The 20,292-nt window shown below is 37.8% G+C and overlaps 1 protein-coding gene across 11 annotated transcripts in view; it reads left to right on the forward strand.

The window, feature by feature from the left end:
- The window catches only part of LOC306992993 (uncharacterized protein), a 134,569-nt gene that overhangs the window by 16,442 nt on the left and 97,835 nt on the right, over positions 1-20,292 (forward strand). For 9 of the 11 annotated variants that reach the window (XM_079602356.1, XM_079602365.1, XM_079602359.1 and 6 more), the window contains 8 exons: positions 2,126-2,250; positions 2,503-2,599; positions 6,492-6,592; positions 15,194-15,277; positions 15,376-15,443; positions 15,524-15,607; positions 16,906-16,960; positions 17,427-17,568. In XM_079602356.1, coding sequence (XP_079458482.1) covers positions 2,126-2,250; positions 2,503-2,599; positions 6,492-6,592; positions 15,194-15,277; positions 15,376-15,443; positions 15,524-15,607; positions 16,906-16,960; positions 17,427-17,568 — 756 coding nt within the window. Of the gene's footprint in view, positions 1-2,125; positions 2,251-2,502; positions 2,600-6,491; positions 6,593-15,193; positions 15,278-15,375; positions 15,444-15,523; positions 15,608-16,905; positions 16,961-17,426; positions 19,817-20,292 lie in introns of those variants that run through there. The other 2 variants (XM_079602362.1, XM_079602363.1) reach the window with 1 other exon arrangement.

The following is a 20,292-nucleotide window of genomic DNA, read 5'->3' on the forward strand; positions in this document are numbered from 1 at the left end:
AAACTTGCCTTGCCTTGCCTTGAATGGGAGTATATGTTGTTGTAGAACTTGGATATACCTTTCAGCATTGATGGTGCCTTTCCAGATGTGTAAGCTGCCCATGCCACATGCACTCATGCAACCCCATACCATCAGAGATGCAGGCTTCTGAAATGAGCGCTGATAACAACTTGCGTTGTCCTTGTCCTCTTTAGTCTGGATGACATGGTGTCCCAGTTTTCCAAAAAGAACTTCAAATTTTGATTCGTCTGACACAGAACAGTTTTCCACTTTGCCACAGTCCATTGTAAATGAGCCTTGACCCAGAGAAAATGCCTGCGCTTCTGGATCCTGTTTAGATAAGGCTTCTTTTTTGACCCATAGAGTTTTAGCCGGCAACGGTGAATGGCACGGTGGATTGTGTCTGTTCACCGACAATGTTTTCTGGAAGTATTCCTGAGCCATGTTGTGATTTCCATTACAGTAGCATTCCTGTATGTGATGCAGTGCCGTCTAAGGACCCGAAGATCACAGGCATCCAGTATGGTTATCCGGCCTTGACCCTTACGCACAGAGATTGTTCCAGATTCTCAGAATCTTTGGATGATATTATGCACTGTAGATGATGATAACTTCAAACTCTTTGCAATTTTTCTCTGAGAAACTCCTTTCTGATATTGCTCCACTATTTTTCGCCGCAGCATTGGGGGAATTGGTGATCCTCTGCCCATCTTGACTTCTGAGAGACACTGCCACTCTGAGAGGCTCTTTTTATACCCAATCATGTTGCCAATTGACCTAATATGTTGCACATTGGTCCTCCAGCTATTCCTTATATGCACATTTAACTTTTCCGGCCTCTTATTGCTACCTGTCCCAACTTTTTTGGAATGTGTAGCTCTCATGAAATCCAAAATTTTAAATTAATTGCCAACAGAGCTGACCACATGTGTAAATTTTTACATTTTCACATCGGGGCAAAAAATGGCTTCTTTTAAAACAAACATGTTTACATAATGTATTGTAATTGATATGTATGTGAGATTGAATTTGTAAATGTTGTGGAATGAATGAAGGGTGTGATCATTGTTGTGCTGTTTTTGGGATAAATGTATTATTAACATGTGTATTTCATTTAATTAAATTTTTTTTTTTTGTAAGATTGTTGACATCAGCCTGCCCAGGGACTACAGGTGAAAATTAGCACAAGTGCTACAACCTTGTAAAAGGCATCTCTCCTTTTTAAGGTTAATGTATATTTTACATGGTCCCTGTTTAAAAAAAAAAGAATAAAAAAATGAGCCAATATTTGGCATGACATTTCAAAATGTCTCACTTTCAACATTTGATATGTTATCTATATTCTATTGTGAATAAAATATAAGTTTATGAGATTTGTAAATTATTCCATTCCTTTTTTACTCACAATTTGTACAGTGTCCCAACTTTTTCTGATTTGGGGTTGTAATTAAATCCTTTTATAATTAAATTACTACATTTTCATGTCAATGTGTGTTCATTTTGACCACGAACCATGCGCTGTCACTTTAATTCAGCGCGTGCAGCACAGCAGAAATAGACTCGGTGCGGAAACGATTGCCGCACTGCTGTATACGCACCGCTCCTGGAACGGGTCGCCGGACCGCATCCGCGTGTAATGTGAAAGCTCTAACTTCTTAACATGGGTGCGGGAAAAAATACGCACCGCAAACGCACTGCATACGGAGTATGTGTGAAACGGGCGTTAGCTGTGATATAGTAAAAACCAAGACTTCTCTCAGCAACCAGCTCAATTCATTACCTACCTTCTGATATTTATTCACATAAAATGTATATAAATATTTATATAATATTACACATTTATATAACATTTTGTAAATTAAATGGTACTTTCATTTATATAATATTTTGTTATATTGAACATTGCACACCAAGAAATGCAACCTCAACACATTAATATTTTATGCTAATTAGTATTAGTATTCAATTAATGTATTAAATAATGTAAAACATGATAATAAATAAACATAGGGTAATCAGTAGCTACTGAATATATTGTAAATAATAGTTCTTTTTTTAGAAATATTTGTATTTAAATAGTGTTATTTTTGCTAATGGTAATTTCCTATTTGAATGTTGATTGTAGAAGTGTTAAAAAAACATGAATACACAATAACAGAGGAACTTGGACGAGGGAATTCAGGAAGAGAGTTTCTGGTGAAGAGTCCAGATGAAGGTTTCCTTGTGGTCAAAGAGATCAAGTACAGAGATGTAAGTACAATCAAGAAATCATTAAAGTATTGAACATATTAATTATGGACGGCACTGTCGTCTCACAGCAAGATACTCCCTGGGTGTGATTGTGTCCCAACTCTGGCATAAAACCTGTGCCAAACCCAAATGTGTGTGTGAAGTGAACCCTGCAACAAGCGGAAATAATGCTAGAAAGATGGATGGATTGATTGAACATATTAATAAGATCATATAGATAAACATCACATAGATTAAACGTGTTCTTCGCAGAATGTGAATTTTAATCTAGACGCAGCCAAAAATGAAATCAACATCCTGAAGAATCTGCACCATGGATATATCGTTGGTTACGTGGAATCCTTTGAAGGTGAGTCTGTTTAAATTACAGAAAGAGAAGCATGACAATGTTCCTTCAATCTGAAAGATATTTATTTAAATTTTTGTGTGAACAACTAACTGTGAATATGTTGGGTAAGATGGGGAAAGATGAATGATGTGCATTTACTTTTAATGTGTAATGTACACTTTTAATATGTACGGGGTATACAGTAAATACAAGTAATTTTGACCTTAAAATGGGCGGCAGTGGCTTAGTGGTTCATGTAGGTTGTCTACAAACTGGAAGGTTGGTGGTTCAATCCCCGGTTCCACATGACCAAGTGTCGAGGTGTCCATGAGCAAGTCATCTAACCCCAGCTGCTCCCGACGAGCTGGATGGCGCCGTGCACGGCTGACACCGCCGTCGGTGTATGAATGGGTGAATGTGAGGCAACATGAAAAGCGTTTTGGTAAACTGCCCTGTCAATCATCTTGTCACAGTTAAAATCCTCCATTCAATCTAATTTAATTTCCTACCGTTTCGGAGAGAAATGTAGTCGCACGTTCATCTGCCAGTCGCGGGTCTGTCATGCGGAGACTCTCCTCGTGTGCTTGGAATTTGAATATAATGATGCATTTAAAAGTGAATGGCTAAACGTGTCTTTACAAAAGTTCACAAGCTGCAGATTCAATATAATGTGGACAACATTGAATAAATATATTTTCGTCAGGTTAGATACTGATAATGAATCACTCAAACCCCTTTATCTAAACCTCTCTACATAACCGCCGGACTCACGCGTATGTCTGTTTTTTTTTTTTTAAAACACTTTTCACTCGTGTTTGTAGTCCTAACCGAATCCTCGTCCAGCGCGCGATGGGTTATGGGCAATATTAGCCGTTAGAGTGTTAATCAATCTGCACTTTGGATTCTGACCGGAAATAGTAGACCATCCGGGTATCTTTGGAACACTTATTTCAACATACTACGATTTGGGATGTACTAATCCTACTTTCGAATACTATTTAGGACGGATAGTATGCAAATTGGGACTCAGCCAAGGAGAATAAATAGGGAGCAAACAAGGCAGGTAACAAGCGAGGACAGGTGAGGCTAATTAACCAATAATCAGGTGACAAGATGGGCGGGGCTTGGAAACACATGACAAGCCATGTGCTCACAACAAACATGTGAAAAACAATCACAAGCTCACACAAAAGGGCTCAACATAAAAAAAAAATTCCCACTGGCCCCCCGGGCCAGTAGATCAGAGTTTTGCTGGCCCCTTCTATATTTTTACTGGCCCTGAAAGAAATAGCCTATAAGGAAAAGCATGGGAAACCACTTCTGGCACAACAAGAATGAGTGCTGAACATAATAAAACGAGGTTACTTGCTGCAGTTCGCTCGCAGACTGGGGCAGGGGCGGACTGAGACCAAAAAGTGGCCCTGGACTTTCTGACCCACAGCAGCCCACCACATCCCACATCATAACACATTGGCTCATTAATGTGCAGAATAATTTTTAACACTAGGCCTACTTATAGCATAAAAATATTACACAATACAAAAATAAATGCTATTTAAACATTTATTTTAAATAACACAACACATATTAGATAATATTTGTAAAACAAAGGGAAACAAACAGAAGAACATTAAGACACACAACAATATTAATATAAAACTATCAAGACATTAACATTTTGCATTAACATGAATCCTAATGTCATAGGCTACTATTAGGCTATCATGTGATATTAAACTTGCTTATTTTCTTCCAGCTTTTCATCCATAGACAATTATTTGTAATTATCTGCTCAGATAAATTCGCAGTAACGGATCAATATCTCTCTCTCTCTCGCTGTAAAATTAAACGTGAAAGGGGGCGTGTTTCAAGATACTCAATGGAGTAGACCAAACTAATTATCAGGGAGGGAGGGCAATACACTCACATGTGCACACTAAACACACTCCTTGTCGGCCGCGCCCGTGCGATCGATTCACTCAGCCATTTGCGTAGAAAATAAATGTAATTATGATTTCCGTCATTTTTAAAATATATTCGTGTAGCCTTCCGAGTGGGCCGGCCCACATTGGCCAGTCCGCCCCTACGGTAAAAAGCGAAGTATCACATCTACTTGGCGCCGAAATAGCGAAACTGCTGGGAAAAGGGGCTATAAAGACCGTTCCTCTAACGCAGAGTGAGTCGGGCTTTTACAGACGCTACGTTCTCGTCCCCAAAAAGGGTGGTGGTCTCAGACTCATCCTAAACCTCAGACGTTTGAAGAAGCGCTTATGAAATGCTCGTTCAAATTGCTGACAACCAATCCTCGCGCAAATTCGCCCGTGAGATTGCATGGTTTATCTCAGTGGATCTGAAAGACGCTTACTTTCAGATACAGATAGCATCCCGTCACAGGCCATTCTTGATATTCGCCTCCGAGGGTCGAGCTTATAAGTAGACAATGTCGTCCTGACGTTCGGTCTGTCCCTAGCACCTCGCAGGCTTGCACATTCACGAAGTGCCCCCCAAGCCCAACAACGGAGTATGCGAATACTGAACTACCTCGACGATTGGCTGATTTTAGCTCAATCAGAGGCAGAGCTTATAATTCACAGCCGGAATATTAAATAACCTGAAGTAACATTGACACTCTTCGCGCCACTGTGTGTGACGAATTGCTGTTTGTTTTGCTGATGCCCAGTCACTGGCCCGCACGGGCCAGTGACTGGCCAATCAGCTAGCCCGACATACTCTTTTACTGGCCCCGGGCCATCGGGCCATTGCTTATGTCGAGCCCTGCAACATGAAAGCACACAGTCAGTGTAACACACAAGCTGCATGCAACAGCACAAGACAAAACACGTCATGAAAGCACAACACACACGGACAGAAGAACAACACACGAGACTGAGCGAATACTCATGAGACAAACACTCGGAGCAAGAATGCCCGAATCCCGACACAGAACCGATACTGAACATGACATCAGTGCCGGAATCCGAACACCACGCTCCGATCATGACCAGGCGCTCTGACAAGAAACTACAGCAGTGTCAGCGCTCTGTCACAAAACCAAGAACAAACTAGACCGAAGTGACACAACCCTGATAATGCGAGGGAAGGATGAATGTTAAACAGGTCATTTCCCCATTGCCAAGAAGCCCTTAAACTTTTAATTAGTTTAATAAGTGAATAATCAATGACAAAAAAACTGAACCTTAGTATAAGAGATTATTCTGAAAGGTAAAATATTACTTGTACATGACTTATATACAGGTATATGAATACACAACACATTCTCATCCTAGGGCGTCATAAACTGACACTTTTGACATTTCGTCTACATCCAACGCACCCTTTAGCGTCAATATGACACGCACAGAGCTTTGTTCGGTTATGGTTAGGTTTAGGTCTGGGGTTAGGGTTAGAGAGGCGCCTTCTGGCCCATATCTATCTGCGTCTCATATTGACACTAAAGGGTGCCATGTGCGTTGGATGTAGACGAAACGAATGTCCAAAGGCATATATGACGCCTTGGGATGAGATCGGGCTGGAATACACTACCGGTCAGAAGTTTGGAATAAATATGATTTTTGTGTCACCAAGGCTTCATTTATTTGATAAAAAATACAGTGATATTTTTGAAATATTTTTACTGCATCAAAGAAGTGTTTTATATGTGGATATATTATAACATGTAATTTATTCCTGTGATCAAGCTGAATTATCAGTATCATTAAGATCAAGTTTATCATTACTCTATTACTCATGTGACACTGCAGACTGGAGTAATGATGATGCTGAAAATGTTTTGGAAATGAGAGAATTTCCAAACTTCTGACTGGTAGTTTATACATATGTAATTTCCTATATTTGTAAATGAAGATATTCCATAATAATACATCATTGGTTTTATTTTTTTATTGTTTTTAAGATGAAGAATCTGGGTACTTGTACATTGTGTCAGAGTACTGTGCCGGAGGAGATCTATACAAGAAAATGAAAACACAAGAAGGATTTTTTGAAGAAGAACAGGTGTGTGTTATATCAAGTCAAGTCACCTTCATTTATACAGCGTTTTCAACAGTAGGATTGTTTCAAAGCAGCTTTACAGTGATAATAGAAACAGTGAAGTTGCGAAAACGCAGACGGTGTGCACATGCTTTTGTGCTTTTGTTCGGTCGATAGGTATGTGCGTTTGTGATATACACTCTGCTGAGTAAGAGAAAGCTTATTCGCTCTAGAGCTGTCAATTATATCATGTGATGCTAACTGAAGCTCTAATTATATGTTATAATGTATTTTGTTAAAAGCATCGTAAGCATTATAGTTTGTTTCTGATGTAGTACCAAATTTTATCTTAATTTACTGTTGTATGTTGTGCAGGGAAAGAGGTTAAAGCCAAATGGATAAACCTTTGAGTTACAAACACAAGGGAAAATACATTATTGGTCAGCGCCACCTATCGGTCAGGCGTTAATTAGCCGAAGGCAATCGTCTCGGTTACATATGGTAACCGGAAACAAAGAAATAAGTCAAGATGACGAATGAGGATCGTTTGCGAGAGCACTTTGAGGGAAACTAAACGATAATTTATCATTTATTATGCGATGATTGCCTCAGCTGCTGTGCATCGCGGCGCGAGCATAAAATGTGCGTCGCATCCTTGGCTGCGTTTACACTTGGCATTAACATGCGACCTGTATCTGGATGTTGTCCACATACACATTGAAAAGACCAGTGTAAACGCACTTCTGATCGGAATGTTATCCGATCAGCGTGTCCAGTTTCGGAGGTAGTCGAGGATGCATTGTGATCGGATCTCAGTGTAATGTAAACGCAATCCAGCCGTCGTGTGTGTGTGTGTGTCTGCATTCACAGGTGGACGTCATATAAATCCCCGCCCAGTCTCCCCACGTGCTGTCAGAAAATAATGGCCAGACGCAGTTTAGACAATATATATATATTTTTAACCTTACAATAAACGTCAATATTTAAAACAGTTTATTTAGACTTACATGATACTGTGTGTGTCATTTTTCATTTTAATTGTGCAACATTATCTGAAGAGGCGATCGCCTGTACAATCACAGCTGTGATTATGAGAGCTTAAAGTCGGCATGAAATCAAAATTGACCCTATTTACTTTGTTAGCGGATAATACTAGTCTTGTGGTGAACAATTAATCCGTGCAAGTTAATACACGGAAAAAAATTGTTTGCCGAAGTTATCTTTAATCAAAGTCTGAAAAGTTACTTCCGGGTCTGGAATGGCGATCTTTTCTGATGACGTAGGCTTGAAGACTTGGGTTGGTTAACCACTCCCCTCAAACCGTTACTCTGCTATGGGCGAGAGACGGAGAGGAGGAGCGCTGAAGTAAAACCCTGCCCTCTGTTCAATATTCCCTTCAACTCGGAAATGCGTCACAACACTTGAGAAAAGTCGTTTGCAACTTCCGGTTCACGCGGACTTTAATGAAGAGCGTGCACTGCATTGCCAGAGGAATAATAGGAATACACTTCTTTTTTTTTTGTTTTAAATGTTGAATGTTTTTATTGTTTCAGCGTGTTTATTAATCTCCCATTTCTGTTAATATAGTCATTGCATGCTATAACCTAAACCCCGATGATCGCAATGATGTGACTTATATGGTTATTTTTGTATGATCAACTCTGGAAATATTCCTTCATTCAAAAAACATAATTTGATTTAAGGATGGAGATTGCACTGGAAAGTAAAGTGAGTGAGTGAAAGCAATTGGGACATTGCTTAATTTGTATTATCTTTAGTCTTATTGGTGTCGTGCTACATTCCTAATTTAAATATTATGCAGGAAACAGAAATCCGATCGGTTATACAGATACAGAGGCTACTTAATATGAACAAATGTAAACGCACGGTGTCCTGATTGGCTAATGATCCGATCATCTGCTTGATCGGATCATGGTGATCGCATGTTAATGGCAAGTGTAAACGCAGCCTTGTCTTTCTGCTGAGGAGCCGGACCAAGCTCAGCAACTGTGGCGAGGGGACTCACGACTCCGTTCCCTCCGCGGGGGAACCGTACGTAACCGAGACGTACCCTTTAATCAGTCACTGGGGAATAGGGACATCTTCCAAATGCAATGACGTTAGTGCAAGCCGGATGTGAGCACTCACATTCTCATTGAAGGCACAACAGCCTGAGTGAAAACAGCTGTTCTGGGGCCTCATTTATAAAACTGTGCGTAGGATCTTTACCAAAAGTGTACGTGCGCCCGAAAGGCAAAAATGGCGTACGCAAAAAACTATTCAGACTTATAAAAGCGTGCGTACGCCAGAACCTGCGCAGGATTCACTTTATAAATCCCACTCAGCGGAAGATTGTGCGCACATGCGTCTCTTCCCCGAAATAACCATATATGAGCTTACAACGCCTAGTTTTACTATGCATATCCTCATCTGCATATCATTTGCATATTATTATTCATCCACGTGATAACATGTTTAAATACGGATGCCGTCACATTGCATTAATAAAAACCATTTAGTAGCCCATCCTTGCCTTGTTTTTTAAATAAATAAATAAAATAGTGTAAAATAATTTTTAGAGAAAGTTTTTCTCAATCTTTTCCACTGACCAAATAGTATTTTAAATGATTTATATTTTTAATGTTAACAGATCGACCATGTTGTGCATTATATTTGCACAATCTGCTATTATCATGATAAGCGATTATGTCTGTAGTTAAAACATTGAAACACAGCATGCCAGAGGAAAAGTGTTCAAAAGCATTGCATCCACAACAAATATTTATATTTATTGAATATAAAAAATGTTTGAACTTCTCAGTAAATTTCATGTTTTTGCGTTTAACTCATTAATGAGAATGGCATATTTAATCTAAATGTTTATATCAGAAGTAAAACATAGTTTAAATCATTATTTTATTTAAACTGCTATTGTGAACATGCACTGTATTTATGATTAGGACTCATAATGAAGATTTACAGTTTTACTTCATCTGCCGTTAGATATGCGTAAACGACCCAACGCTCTCGCTGGCGCGGACATTTAAGATGTGGATAATTGCTTCAAATGATAGGCTTGGTGAATGAAATTATAATTGTAGTATCTTTCTGTATATGTCAAGTCAAGTCAAGTCAAGAATATTTGTATAGCGCTTTTCACAATACAGATTGTATCAAAGCAGCTTCACAGTAATAAATTAAAATAATAATAAAACGTCCATGTTTGGTAATGCTAATCAATAGTAATATTGATTGATTAATTAAATTGAATATCCCCAATATAATATATATTATACCCAATATAATATATGTCTAATTTTCTTTACATTTTCTGTCTAAAAGTGACCAAAAATAAATAACTCCAGCTCACCATCGGTGTCGCCAAACTGCTCCGTCTCCAAAACGTTCGTACGCATGGGTCAGAGTTTGCGTGCAGGTGCGCACATTTTCCCGTCAAGTTTGTTTTTATAAATCACAACTTATGCGTCGGAAGTGGCATACGCCTCTTTCAGGGCCTGTTTTGTGCGTACGCAACGGTTATAAATGAGGCCCCTGGTCTCTGTGAGATCGTGGCCAGCACTGTCTGCGCTGTAACACCAACACCAGCTTGAAGACGTGATCTCCTGAAGAAGCAGACTCCTCTTCTGAAGTTTAAACACTCTCAGAAGAGATTGCAGAGCAGGAACAGTATTCACCGTCTGGCTCTGAGACAAGGATGCGACGCACCAGCTAATTATATACTTACTGTATGCTCGCGATGCACAGCAGCTGGTGCAATTATCGCATGCTAATGTGCATTGGCTCGTTTAGTTTCACTCGAAGTGCTCTCGCAAGCGGTCCCCATTCGTCAGTCTTGACTTGCGTAGTAGTGACTGACGAAGGGGAACAATTGTATCGCGTTCAGTGTGAAAGGACCTTAAAGGTAGGGTATGGAAGTAAAATAATGACAAATGTTTTTGAAATAAAAAAGCCTGTTGAATTGCACTACTTGAAAAAAATATGTATTGCATTAACCATGCTTGCATTTTACTGCATTGTATTTTTAGGGCTTGCATTTTTATGGGCTGAAATTCAACATGGTTGTATATTTAAGCTGTGAATATTTCAATTTAAAACATTTCAAACACATTTTCATTCATAAAAAAATCAATAATCCATTTTCACCTTTCATATTTCACTTCCAAAATATTCAAACTGTTTAAAAATACAACCTATAATATTCAACAGGCAATTTTCGGTCCACTTTATTTCGCTTTACAAATTCGCCTCCACAAATTCAGTGGTTCAAATTCGACAGTAAATTCAACATTGACATCCAGGAACTGCAGGAAAAGCAGTAGATTACCGAGCATACTCTCCATCTGCTGTTAATCGATCTCACCAGCAGGGAGTGCAAGCGCGTGTTGTTGACGAAGACCAGAGCAACAGTTAGAGCAAGCCATTAATTCATTCATAAAAAACTGATTTATAGAAATGTAAGTGTATTTGTGATTATTATGAGGGCTGCTTCTATGTTTAATTCAGTGTCTTCACGGTCCCTGTGTAGCCTACATGCATCTTTCTCTACCGTGAACAAGATAATAATGTTATTCCCCCGATGCTGATGTTATGTTACATTTGAGGTAGACATATTTCTCTTGGTTGTTCAACTTTAGTTGCCTTAACTTTAAATCGCGGTGATGTGCTGCGCGGGTTTCCCTCAATAATTCAGGCTTGCTGGACATATAAAACGCTTAACGTATCTTAATGGACTAATACAGTGATATTATAAAAGACCAAACTCGCACCTTATTGAGAAGGCTGTACTATATGACCAGGCAAGCAGATGGACTCAGAATATGAACTTAACACACAAAGTTTCACGCGTTTCCCAGTGATATAACGTTACTGGCTATAAAGTTGGCTTGACATTGGACATTCGCACATTTAGGGACCGTCTCTAAAGTGACATACGACATTCCGTTTCTAACTTCAATAGCATTGGAAGAGAATGACTTGCAGTCATAAAAACAACTGTAAGTGTTCATGTAGGTGTCAGACGTGATGCACACCTTTTACATTTTTAATATTTATTCATAAATAGAAGTTTGCTATTGAAGTTAGAAACGTGTGTAGCCTAATGTCGTATGCAACTTTAGAGACGGTCCCTAAATGTGCGAATGTCCAACGTCAAGCCAACGTTATAACCAAATATAACTGGGAAACGCTTAGCGTGAAACTTTGCTTGCGTGTTAAGTTCATATTCTGAGTCTGCTTGCCTGTAGCCATAGTACAGCCTTCTCAATAAGGTGCGAGTTTGGTCTTTTATATCACTGTAGTGAAGCTACGTTAAGCGTTTAATGTCCAGCAATCCTGAATTATTGAGGGAAACCCTAATACTGTAGCACATCGCCACGATATAAAGTTAGGGCAACTAAACAACCAAGAGAAATATATGTCTACCTCAAATGTAACATTTGTTCTGTACATTTGTTTGTTCTCGTTCACGGTAGAGAAAGATGCATGTAGGCTACACAGGGACCGTGAAGACACTGAAATAAACATAAAAGCAGCCCTCATAATAATCACAAATACACTTACATTTCTATAAATCAGTTTTTTATGAATGAATTAATGGCTTGCTCTAACTGTTGCTCTGGTCTTCGTCAACAACACGCGCTTGCACTCCCTGCTGGTGAGATCGATTAACAGCAGATGGAGAGTATGCTCGGTAATCTACTGCTTTTCCTGCAGTTCCTGGATGTCAATGTTGAATTTACTGTCGAATTTGAACCACTGAATTTGTGGAGGCGAATTTGTAAAGCGAAATAAAGTGGACCGAAAATTGCCTGTTGAATATTATAGGTTGTATTTTTAAACAGTTTGAATATTTTGGAAGTGAAATATGAAAGGTGAAAATGGATTATTGATTTTTTTATGAATGAAAATGTGTTTGAAATGTTTTAAATTGAAATATTCACAGCTTAAATATACAACCATGTTGAATTTCAGCCCATAAAAATGCAAGCCCTAAAAATACAATGCAGTAAAATGCAAGCATGGTTAATGCAATACATATTTTTTTCAAGTAGTGCAATTCAACAGGCTTTTTTATTTCAAAAACATTTGTCATTATTTTACTTCCATAGTAGGGTAGGTCAGAATTGTCTAAAAAAAACTTGTATTCAAATTTGTTTAAACTGTCTTAATATACCAATGCATAATTAAAATGCAAGTACTCTGAAATAGAGAGTATAAAAAACCGAGTGACTCTAGTGTATTTAATCTTCAATAAACACAGCTCATTAATTCCATTCACTCCCACCTAAAAACGGGTGCGCGACTGCGCGCACGTGGGCGGAGCCAGTAATAACGGCGGTAGTCATGGCGACGGAGAGTGACAGTCGCGCAAGCCAATCCTGTGATTCGTCCCGAATGGAAATAATGAGCTGTGTTTAATGAAGATTAAATGGTCTAGAGTCACTCGATTTTTATACTCTTTTTATCAGAGTACTTACATTTTAATTATGCAGTGATATATATAGAAAGTTTAATCAAATTTGGTAAAAAGTTTTTATATAAATCCTACCTACCCTACCTTTAAGACACTGATTGCTATGATACAGAATATCTGCTGAACTGTTACTAGCATCTGATTTCACAAATAGTTTGTTTCTGAATATAATGTAAGGTACATTTTGGATGAATGCTTGTATTGTCTTCTGTTATTGTTGTATCAGAATGTGTCGGTTGGGTCTTTGTCCTCCAATGTGATAAGATGATTTGTAAAAAGTGACAGTGATTAACACCATGTTTTACACACTATTTTACATCTCTCAGTGACCAGAGAGATGCTTTAAAACAAGTTGCGCTTCTTTTGAAAGAATTAAAAAAATACGATAAAACCCCTGGTGGACAAGCGACTTTAATGTCACATTTACATCAGAAAAGTTAACCAATGATTACAGTTTGTTAGTTAGCTATAAAGTACTCCAGAGAAGAGCTAATATCACTCAGCCCTGTTAATACTCGACACTTAATGATACATTTGGGGGTAAAACACTTTTTTCCACTATGGTAGACTAATGGCAAATATGCAACCTTTTACAATTCAAAGATACCAAATAAAACAAATGGGTAACACTTTATTTTACGGTGCCCGTGATACAGAGTAATTACATAATTAAGTACTTAGTAGTAGATGTTGTAATAACATGTAACTACATGTACTTAACATGTAATTAAGTTATGGAACAGCCTGTACTTACACATTGTAATTACACACATGTAATAGGCAGCTACTGTTACACATATGTAACAAGCCGGGTCAGTTACATATGTGTTACCAACTTGGTACAATGTAATTATATAAGAAAGTACTTAGTACTACACAATGTATCAAAAAGTGTATCAAGACTGTACTTAAGTGTACTTCATGTGTATCTACATACCTTATCCATCTGTACTGTAGTTTGGATTAACTCACTAGTTCACAGCATAAATACATGTAGTAGCTTCCTAATTACATTGCAATTACATAATATTACACAGGGATAAGCTACGTAAAATAAAGTGTATCAAGAATGTACTTAAGTGTACTTCATGTGTATCTACATACCTTATCTGTACTGTAGTTTGGATAAACTCAGTTCACAGCATAAATAGGCTACATGTAGTAGCTTCCTAATTACATTGTAAGTACACAATATTACACAGGGATAAGCTACGTAAAATAAAGTGTATCAAGACTGTACTTAAGTGTACTTCATGTGTATCTACATACCTTATCTGTACTGTAGTTTGGATAAACTCAGTTCACAGCATAAATAGGCTACATGTAGTAGCTTCCTAATTACATTGTAATTACACAATATTACACAGGGATAAGCTACGTAAAATAAAGTGTATCAAGAATGTACTTAAGTGTACTTCATGTGTATCTACATACCTTATCTGTACTGTAGTTTGGATAAACTCAGTTCACAGCATAAATAGGCTACATGTAGTAGCTTCCTAATTACATTGCAATTACATAATATTACACAGGGATAAGCTACGTAAAATAAAGTGTATCAAGACTGTACTTAAGTGTACTTCATGTGTATCTACATACCTTATCTGTACTGTAGTTTGGATGAACTCACTAGTTCACAGCATAAATACATGTAGTAGCTTCCAAATTACATTGCAATTACACAATATTACACAGGGATAAGCTACGTAAAATAAAGTGTATCAAGACTGTACTTAAGTGTACTTCATGTGTACAGATGGATAAGGTATGTAGATACACATGAAGTACACTTTTGTACAGTCTTGATACACTTTTTGATACATTGTGTAGTACTAAGTACTTTCTTATATAATTACATTGTACCAAGTTGGTAACACATATGTAACTGACCCGGCTTGTTACATATGTGTAACAGTAGCTGCCTATTACATGTGTGTAATTACAATGTGTAAGTACAGGCTGTTCCATAACTTAATTACATGTTAAGTACATGTAGTTACATGTTATTACAACATCTACTACTAAGTACTTAATTATGTAATTACTCTGTATCACGGGCACCGTAAAATAAAGTGTTACCAACAAATGCAATGCATGGAATAAATGACTGCTTTCTTGTTTCTTCTGTGCAGATCCTTGACTGGCTTGTTCAGATTTGTCTGGCTCTGCAGTATCTTAATGAGAACAATGTTCTCCACAGAGATATAAAACCTCAGGTAGACATTGACAAAAGTCATTTAATCATTTATTAACATGAAAGCCAAATGTGTTTATGTTCATGTGATGATTTATGCATTTTCTGGTGTTCTTCTAGAATGTTTTTCTTACTGAGGATGGTTACATCAATCTAGGAGATTTTGGATGCTCAAAAGTGCAGCAAAGGTGAAATTAAAGAGTAATGGGACTTTTGAAGGGATTTTGTCCATCCATTTTAATTTACATGTTTGATTTTTCTGTTTCAGAGCTGATGAATATGCAACATCGGTTGTGGGTGCAGATCTCTATGCCAGCCCAGAAATCTATAAAAAGAGACACAATTCAAAAAGGTATGCTTGTATAGATAAAAGTAATACATACATTGATGCCTGGTTTCACAGACAATTTAAAATTAAACCTTAGTTTAATCCTCAGGATTTGGCCTTAGTTCAATTAGGACATTTTAGTAGCTTTTAAAAACATGTCTTAGAAAAATAAATAAAAACCTTTCAGTTAAAACAACTCAATAATGCATTTTAGTCTGAGACTTAAGCATTGTCTACAAAACCGGGGGTTAAAGAACATGAAAGTTAAGCATTCAGATGAAGGTCTTCCAAAACAATACAATTTACTATATGTAATGAGTGGCTGTTATAATCAAGCACAGAAAGAAGAATAGCTCATATAGTCTTTAATCCAATAATCAATTTACATTAAATAATTTAGCAGACACTTAGCAAGAGAGCAACAGAAACAATGTGTTAAAGCTGTGACAAGTGGGGTTAATAGAGCTTATAGTTTTAGTGACATGTGGGGTTAGTTGTTGGGGTCGGATATGTGACCTTGTCTAGAATAGAAATAGAAATAAGTGGCAGTGTTAAAGGTTTAGTTCAGGTTTAGTTAATGCGCCACACATTACGTCATCATGTTGGAAAGGTTGTGGTACTTCCGACTACATCTTGCGTGACCTTTCCAACATGATGACGTAATGCGTGACGCATTTCAGAGATGGTACAAGACGGGCATTTGTGGTTAAAACGTATATATATATTTTTTTTTTTTTTTTTTTTTGAAAATGACCAATCATTTTGCTAGATAAGACTCTTATTTCTCGACTGGGATCATGTAAACACTTTGAAGCTGCATTGAGAATGACATTTGCACCTTCAAACCGTTGGTTTCCATTGAAGTCCATTATATGAAGAAATCCTGGAATGTTTTCCTCAAAAACTTTAATTTCTTTTCGACTGAAGAAAGACATGGACATCTTGGATGACATGGGGGTGAGGAAATTATGAGGAAATTTGTATTGGAAAGTGAACTAATCCCTTAATGAGTCAGGTTTTGAGGAAAATCATGCACCTCGAGTTGTTTCTTGAAAATGTCTAAAGCTTCAGAGTAGACAGGAGAATCACAGAGAAGCAAGACCAGTAAACTGAAACTACACCAAACTCAAAGAACACAGGGCTTACATACACAGGGATGAAAATAACTAACATAATGGGGACAGGTGTAGCCTAATTAACAATCAAGGAGATTAACTAGAACACAATCTAGCAGGCAAACCCAAATCTCAATGAAAGACAGAACATAGATGTGACACTATATCAACTGAAGTAACTAACTACATTATACTGTCTTTGTTTAGTGACATATGGTCATTGGGATGGTTGCTTCATGATCTCTGCATGCTGGATGTGTGGGTGAGTATATATAATATTATTATTATTATTATTTAAACAAAAAAAAAAATCCATCTATTCTTTAAAGTGGGTCTCTATTTTCCAATATATGGTCACAGGACCATAAACAAACCCTGCACAAATGGCCAGTCCATCAGTGATTAAAAAAATCAATGCTAATTAAAATAATCCTATGGCTCAATTAATTAACTTCAAAGTGTACAAAGTGTTCTCTTTTTTCCTCTGCATTTCTCATCTTCTCCAGCTTGCTTCTTAATCTATGTATATAATACATCTGGAATTGTGTCCTACAAATACTGGTGGCTTTGTTTAACAAATTGCCTTTGTTATTATATGGCAAGTTACTTTGGAGAAAAGTGTCTGAATTATAAATTGTCACATAAATAATGTTCTTAGTTTTTTATATATGTTTCATTTTTAATAATCTAGAAGTTAATCAGACTTTTATTTTTTCTTTATCTGACAGTCAAACATCATAGAGCGTCGCTTTCTACATGCCAGTAGCTTGAGAGGAACCATACCGGAAATCTCAAATAGGTACTCGGAAGATCTAAGGGGATTAATCTGTCAAATGCTCAGCCGTGACCCTCATATGAGACCTTCAGCTGGTGAGATTCTGGCAAAACCATTCCTGAATGTTGCAGTAAAGATAAATAGGATGATTCCAGATGCACTGCAACGAAGCTACTTGACTTCCATTAATAACTTTGATGAGGCCTACGACAAGCACTATAACGACTTTGAGACTGTAGTTAGTGAGTGGAAAACCAAAACAGATTCACTAGAGGAGATACACCGTAACTGCACTATAGGCCGTCTGTCAGGTTCAGTGATCGGAGCCCCTGGAGGAATCACTGCATTAGTTGGTTTAGTTTTGGCACCGTTCACATTTGGAGCATCTCTGATTGTAACTGGTGTTGGGATTGGTGTTGGAGTTGCAGGTGGTGTAACCGGTGCTGCCTCCAACATTACCAATACAGTGAAACAAAAAGCACTCCGTGAGAAGTTTGAAAAAATTCAGCAGGATTACAAAAAAGCAAGTAAACCGATTCTGAAGTCCCTCATAACACTGAGAAAGGTAATGAGAAAACTTACAAGGTTCTGTGATTTTGTCCGTAGCTCAACTCTTGATAAAGTGCAAATGTCATGGAGAATAGGCAGAACCACAGTAGCTGGTGTCACAGAATTCGTGACTCTTGGGATGTTGGCAAGTTTCGACAGAATCGCTGTTCGGGCTGCCGGTGTCGGGACGGCAGTAGTAGCAGCTTCAGGAGTGTTGAGTGGAGTCTTAGTCATAGTTGACATTGCCTTCATCGTGAAAGATGCCAAAGAGATTCACCAGATGAGACAGGGAAGAGTAGATGATCCAGAAAAGGTTGAATCTACTGTACTCAAAGCCATCGCACAGATGAGGAAAACACATACAGAGCTTTGCAAGGTGTTGAGAGTAATTCAAGAAACAAAAGATGAATTGGCCAACAAAGAGACTTAGAGAGTTTAAACATATAAATATAATGCGACTCAAGCAACATTCTACTGATTTATATGTGAGCTTAAGTGAAGAAAGAGGTTTTTGCAGAAAACGATTTAAATGTACAGTATGTTGCACCGAGCCACACAATAGAAGAGAGATGTGACGTGTGAAGACTATTGCAATCATTCTATTTTGCAAATATCAACTACACTAATAAATGCATAGATTATTTGTATCTATATGCACACGAAAACTTCTCTGAAATCATTATGTTCTAAAGTTAATTAACTGTGTATTTATCAATATTTCTGTGAACAGCACACCTGGGATTAGTAATTTGCATAAACGTGCCCAAATAATCTCCATATAAATGTGGCAACACGGAGGTGCATTTGAAGGATAATTTGCCAACTACGCCACTCAGGGAGTTACACCCAGAGAATGTAGTGTCTCTAAAAGGACACGCAAGTTCGTTCATCAATAATCGCTCAGAGACATGGGTAACAATACAAAACAGTTGACTTTATTAAGTTACACAATCACTTTAAAACAATCATTAAAATAAATCAGGCCTCAGTCAAGCACAGCTCATCATAAGGGTTTGGCTCTGAAGAGGTCACAGAGACACCAGATAACTGGGGCTTACCAGCAGGGTCAGGCTATCAGAGGGAGGCTGCCTATAGCAGATAAATCATTCCTCTCACCAGTGCACGCAAACACACGCACTCACACCACACGGATGGACACGGCACACTGTGAACACACCACCACCACTTAGAGGGAATAGAGAAGGCCTCCCCGCCTTTGGCCCCAGATCCTGCGGCACAAGAACAGAGCAATCTTAATATGAGCCACTAAGAATGCACAGAGAATAATTTAGGCACTGAATTGCGCTACGTCGATTTAAATTAAATAACTAAACCCAAAATAAGATTTAACAAAACAGAAAAAAAGAAATGCACAAGGCCTATTTGCCCCCAAATTACAAATCATAAATTAAACAGAGTTAAAGAGGTGCAAAAGCAAGACAATGGATTTCAGTTTACAGAAAAATAAACCAAATTGATCGCAACAGTTTGCAGGAAAATGCACTAAACTGGTTAACAGTTTACAAAAAAAATAAACCAAACCGATCTCAATCGGTTTACAATAATTAAGCAGGAAAAACAAAATACAAACTAGAAAAATACAAAAAAAGAATGAAGTTGCATTTAATAAAATAAATCAAATAAACCACACAAAATAAATGCACTGCAAAACGAATCCCAAAAAAAGAACTAGCTCTTTGCAAAATAGAAAACCAAATAATACAAAACAAACTATATCAAAATATGCAAAGGCAAAGAGTATCACTTATTTTTAAATGTAAAAAAAAATCGACTTAAACCAAACAAGGGAAAATAGAAAATGTAAAGCAAAATCAACACAAAACAAAACAGCAATGTTATCCGTGGGCAGGACGTGAAACGCGCCCAACTAGCTGTCGCAGCAGTGTGAGATCTGCAGGAGAACCGAATCCGTTGATTCTAAGCATACGAGAGGGAAATGGCGATCAAGCAATCAGCTTACGCTCTCCAACGTTTTAGGGAGAGCACCTGGAATAAAATAGAATGTCACCATTTAATATTACTATTATTTAGCCTCACCCGAACTTAGTAAACGCCTGTTAGACATACCAATGATGAATATGATGCGTGCATAATCAGGAGCGCACACACCCAATAACGGTAGTCACAGCCATAGTGCGTCCGCACGAGAAACGGAACAGCTGACTCGCACTTTACGAGAGGAAATGGCAATCAAAAGCCTACTAAGGTGCAAGAAAACACACGCAACCCGGGAAAATTAGTTACTAAAT

The sequence above is a fragment of the Phoxinus phoxinus genome (genome assembly GCF_949152265.1).
Source record: "Phoxinus phoxinus genome assembly, chromosome: 2".
Lineage (NCBI taxonomy): Eukaryota > Metazoa > Chordata > Actinopteri > Cypriniformes > Leuciscidae > Phoxinus > Phoxinus phoxinus.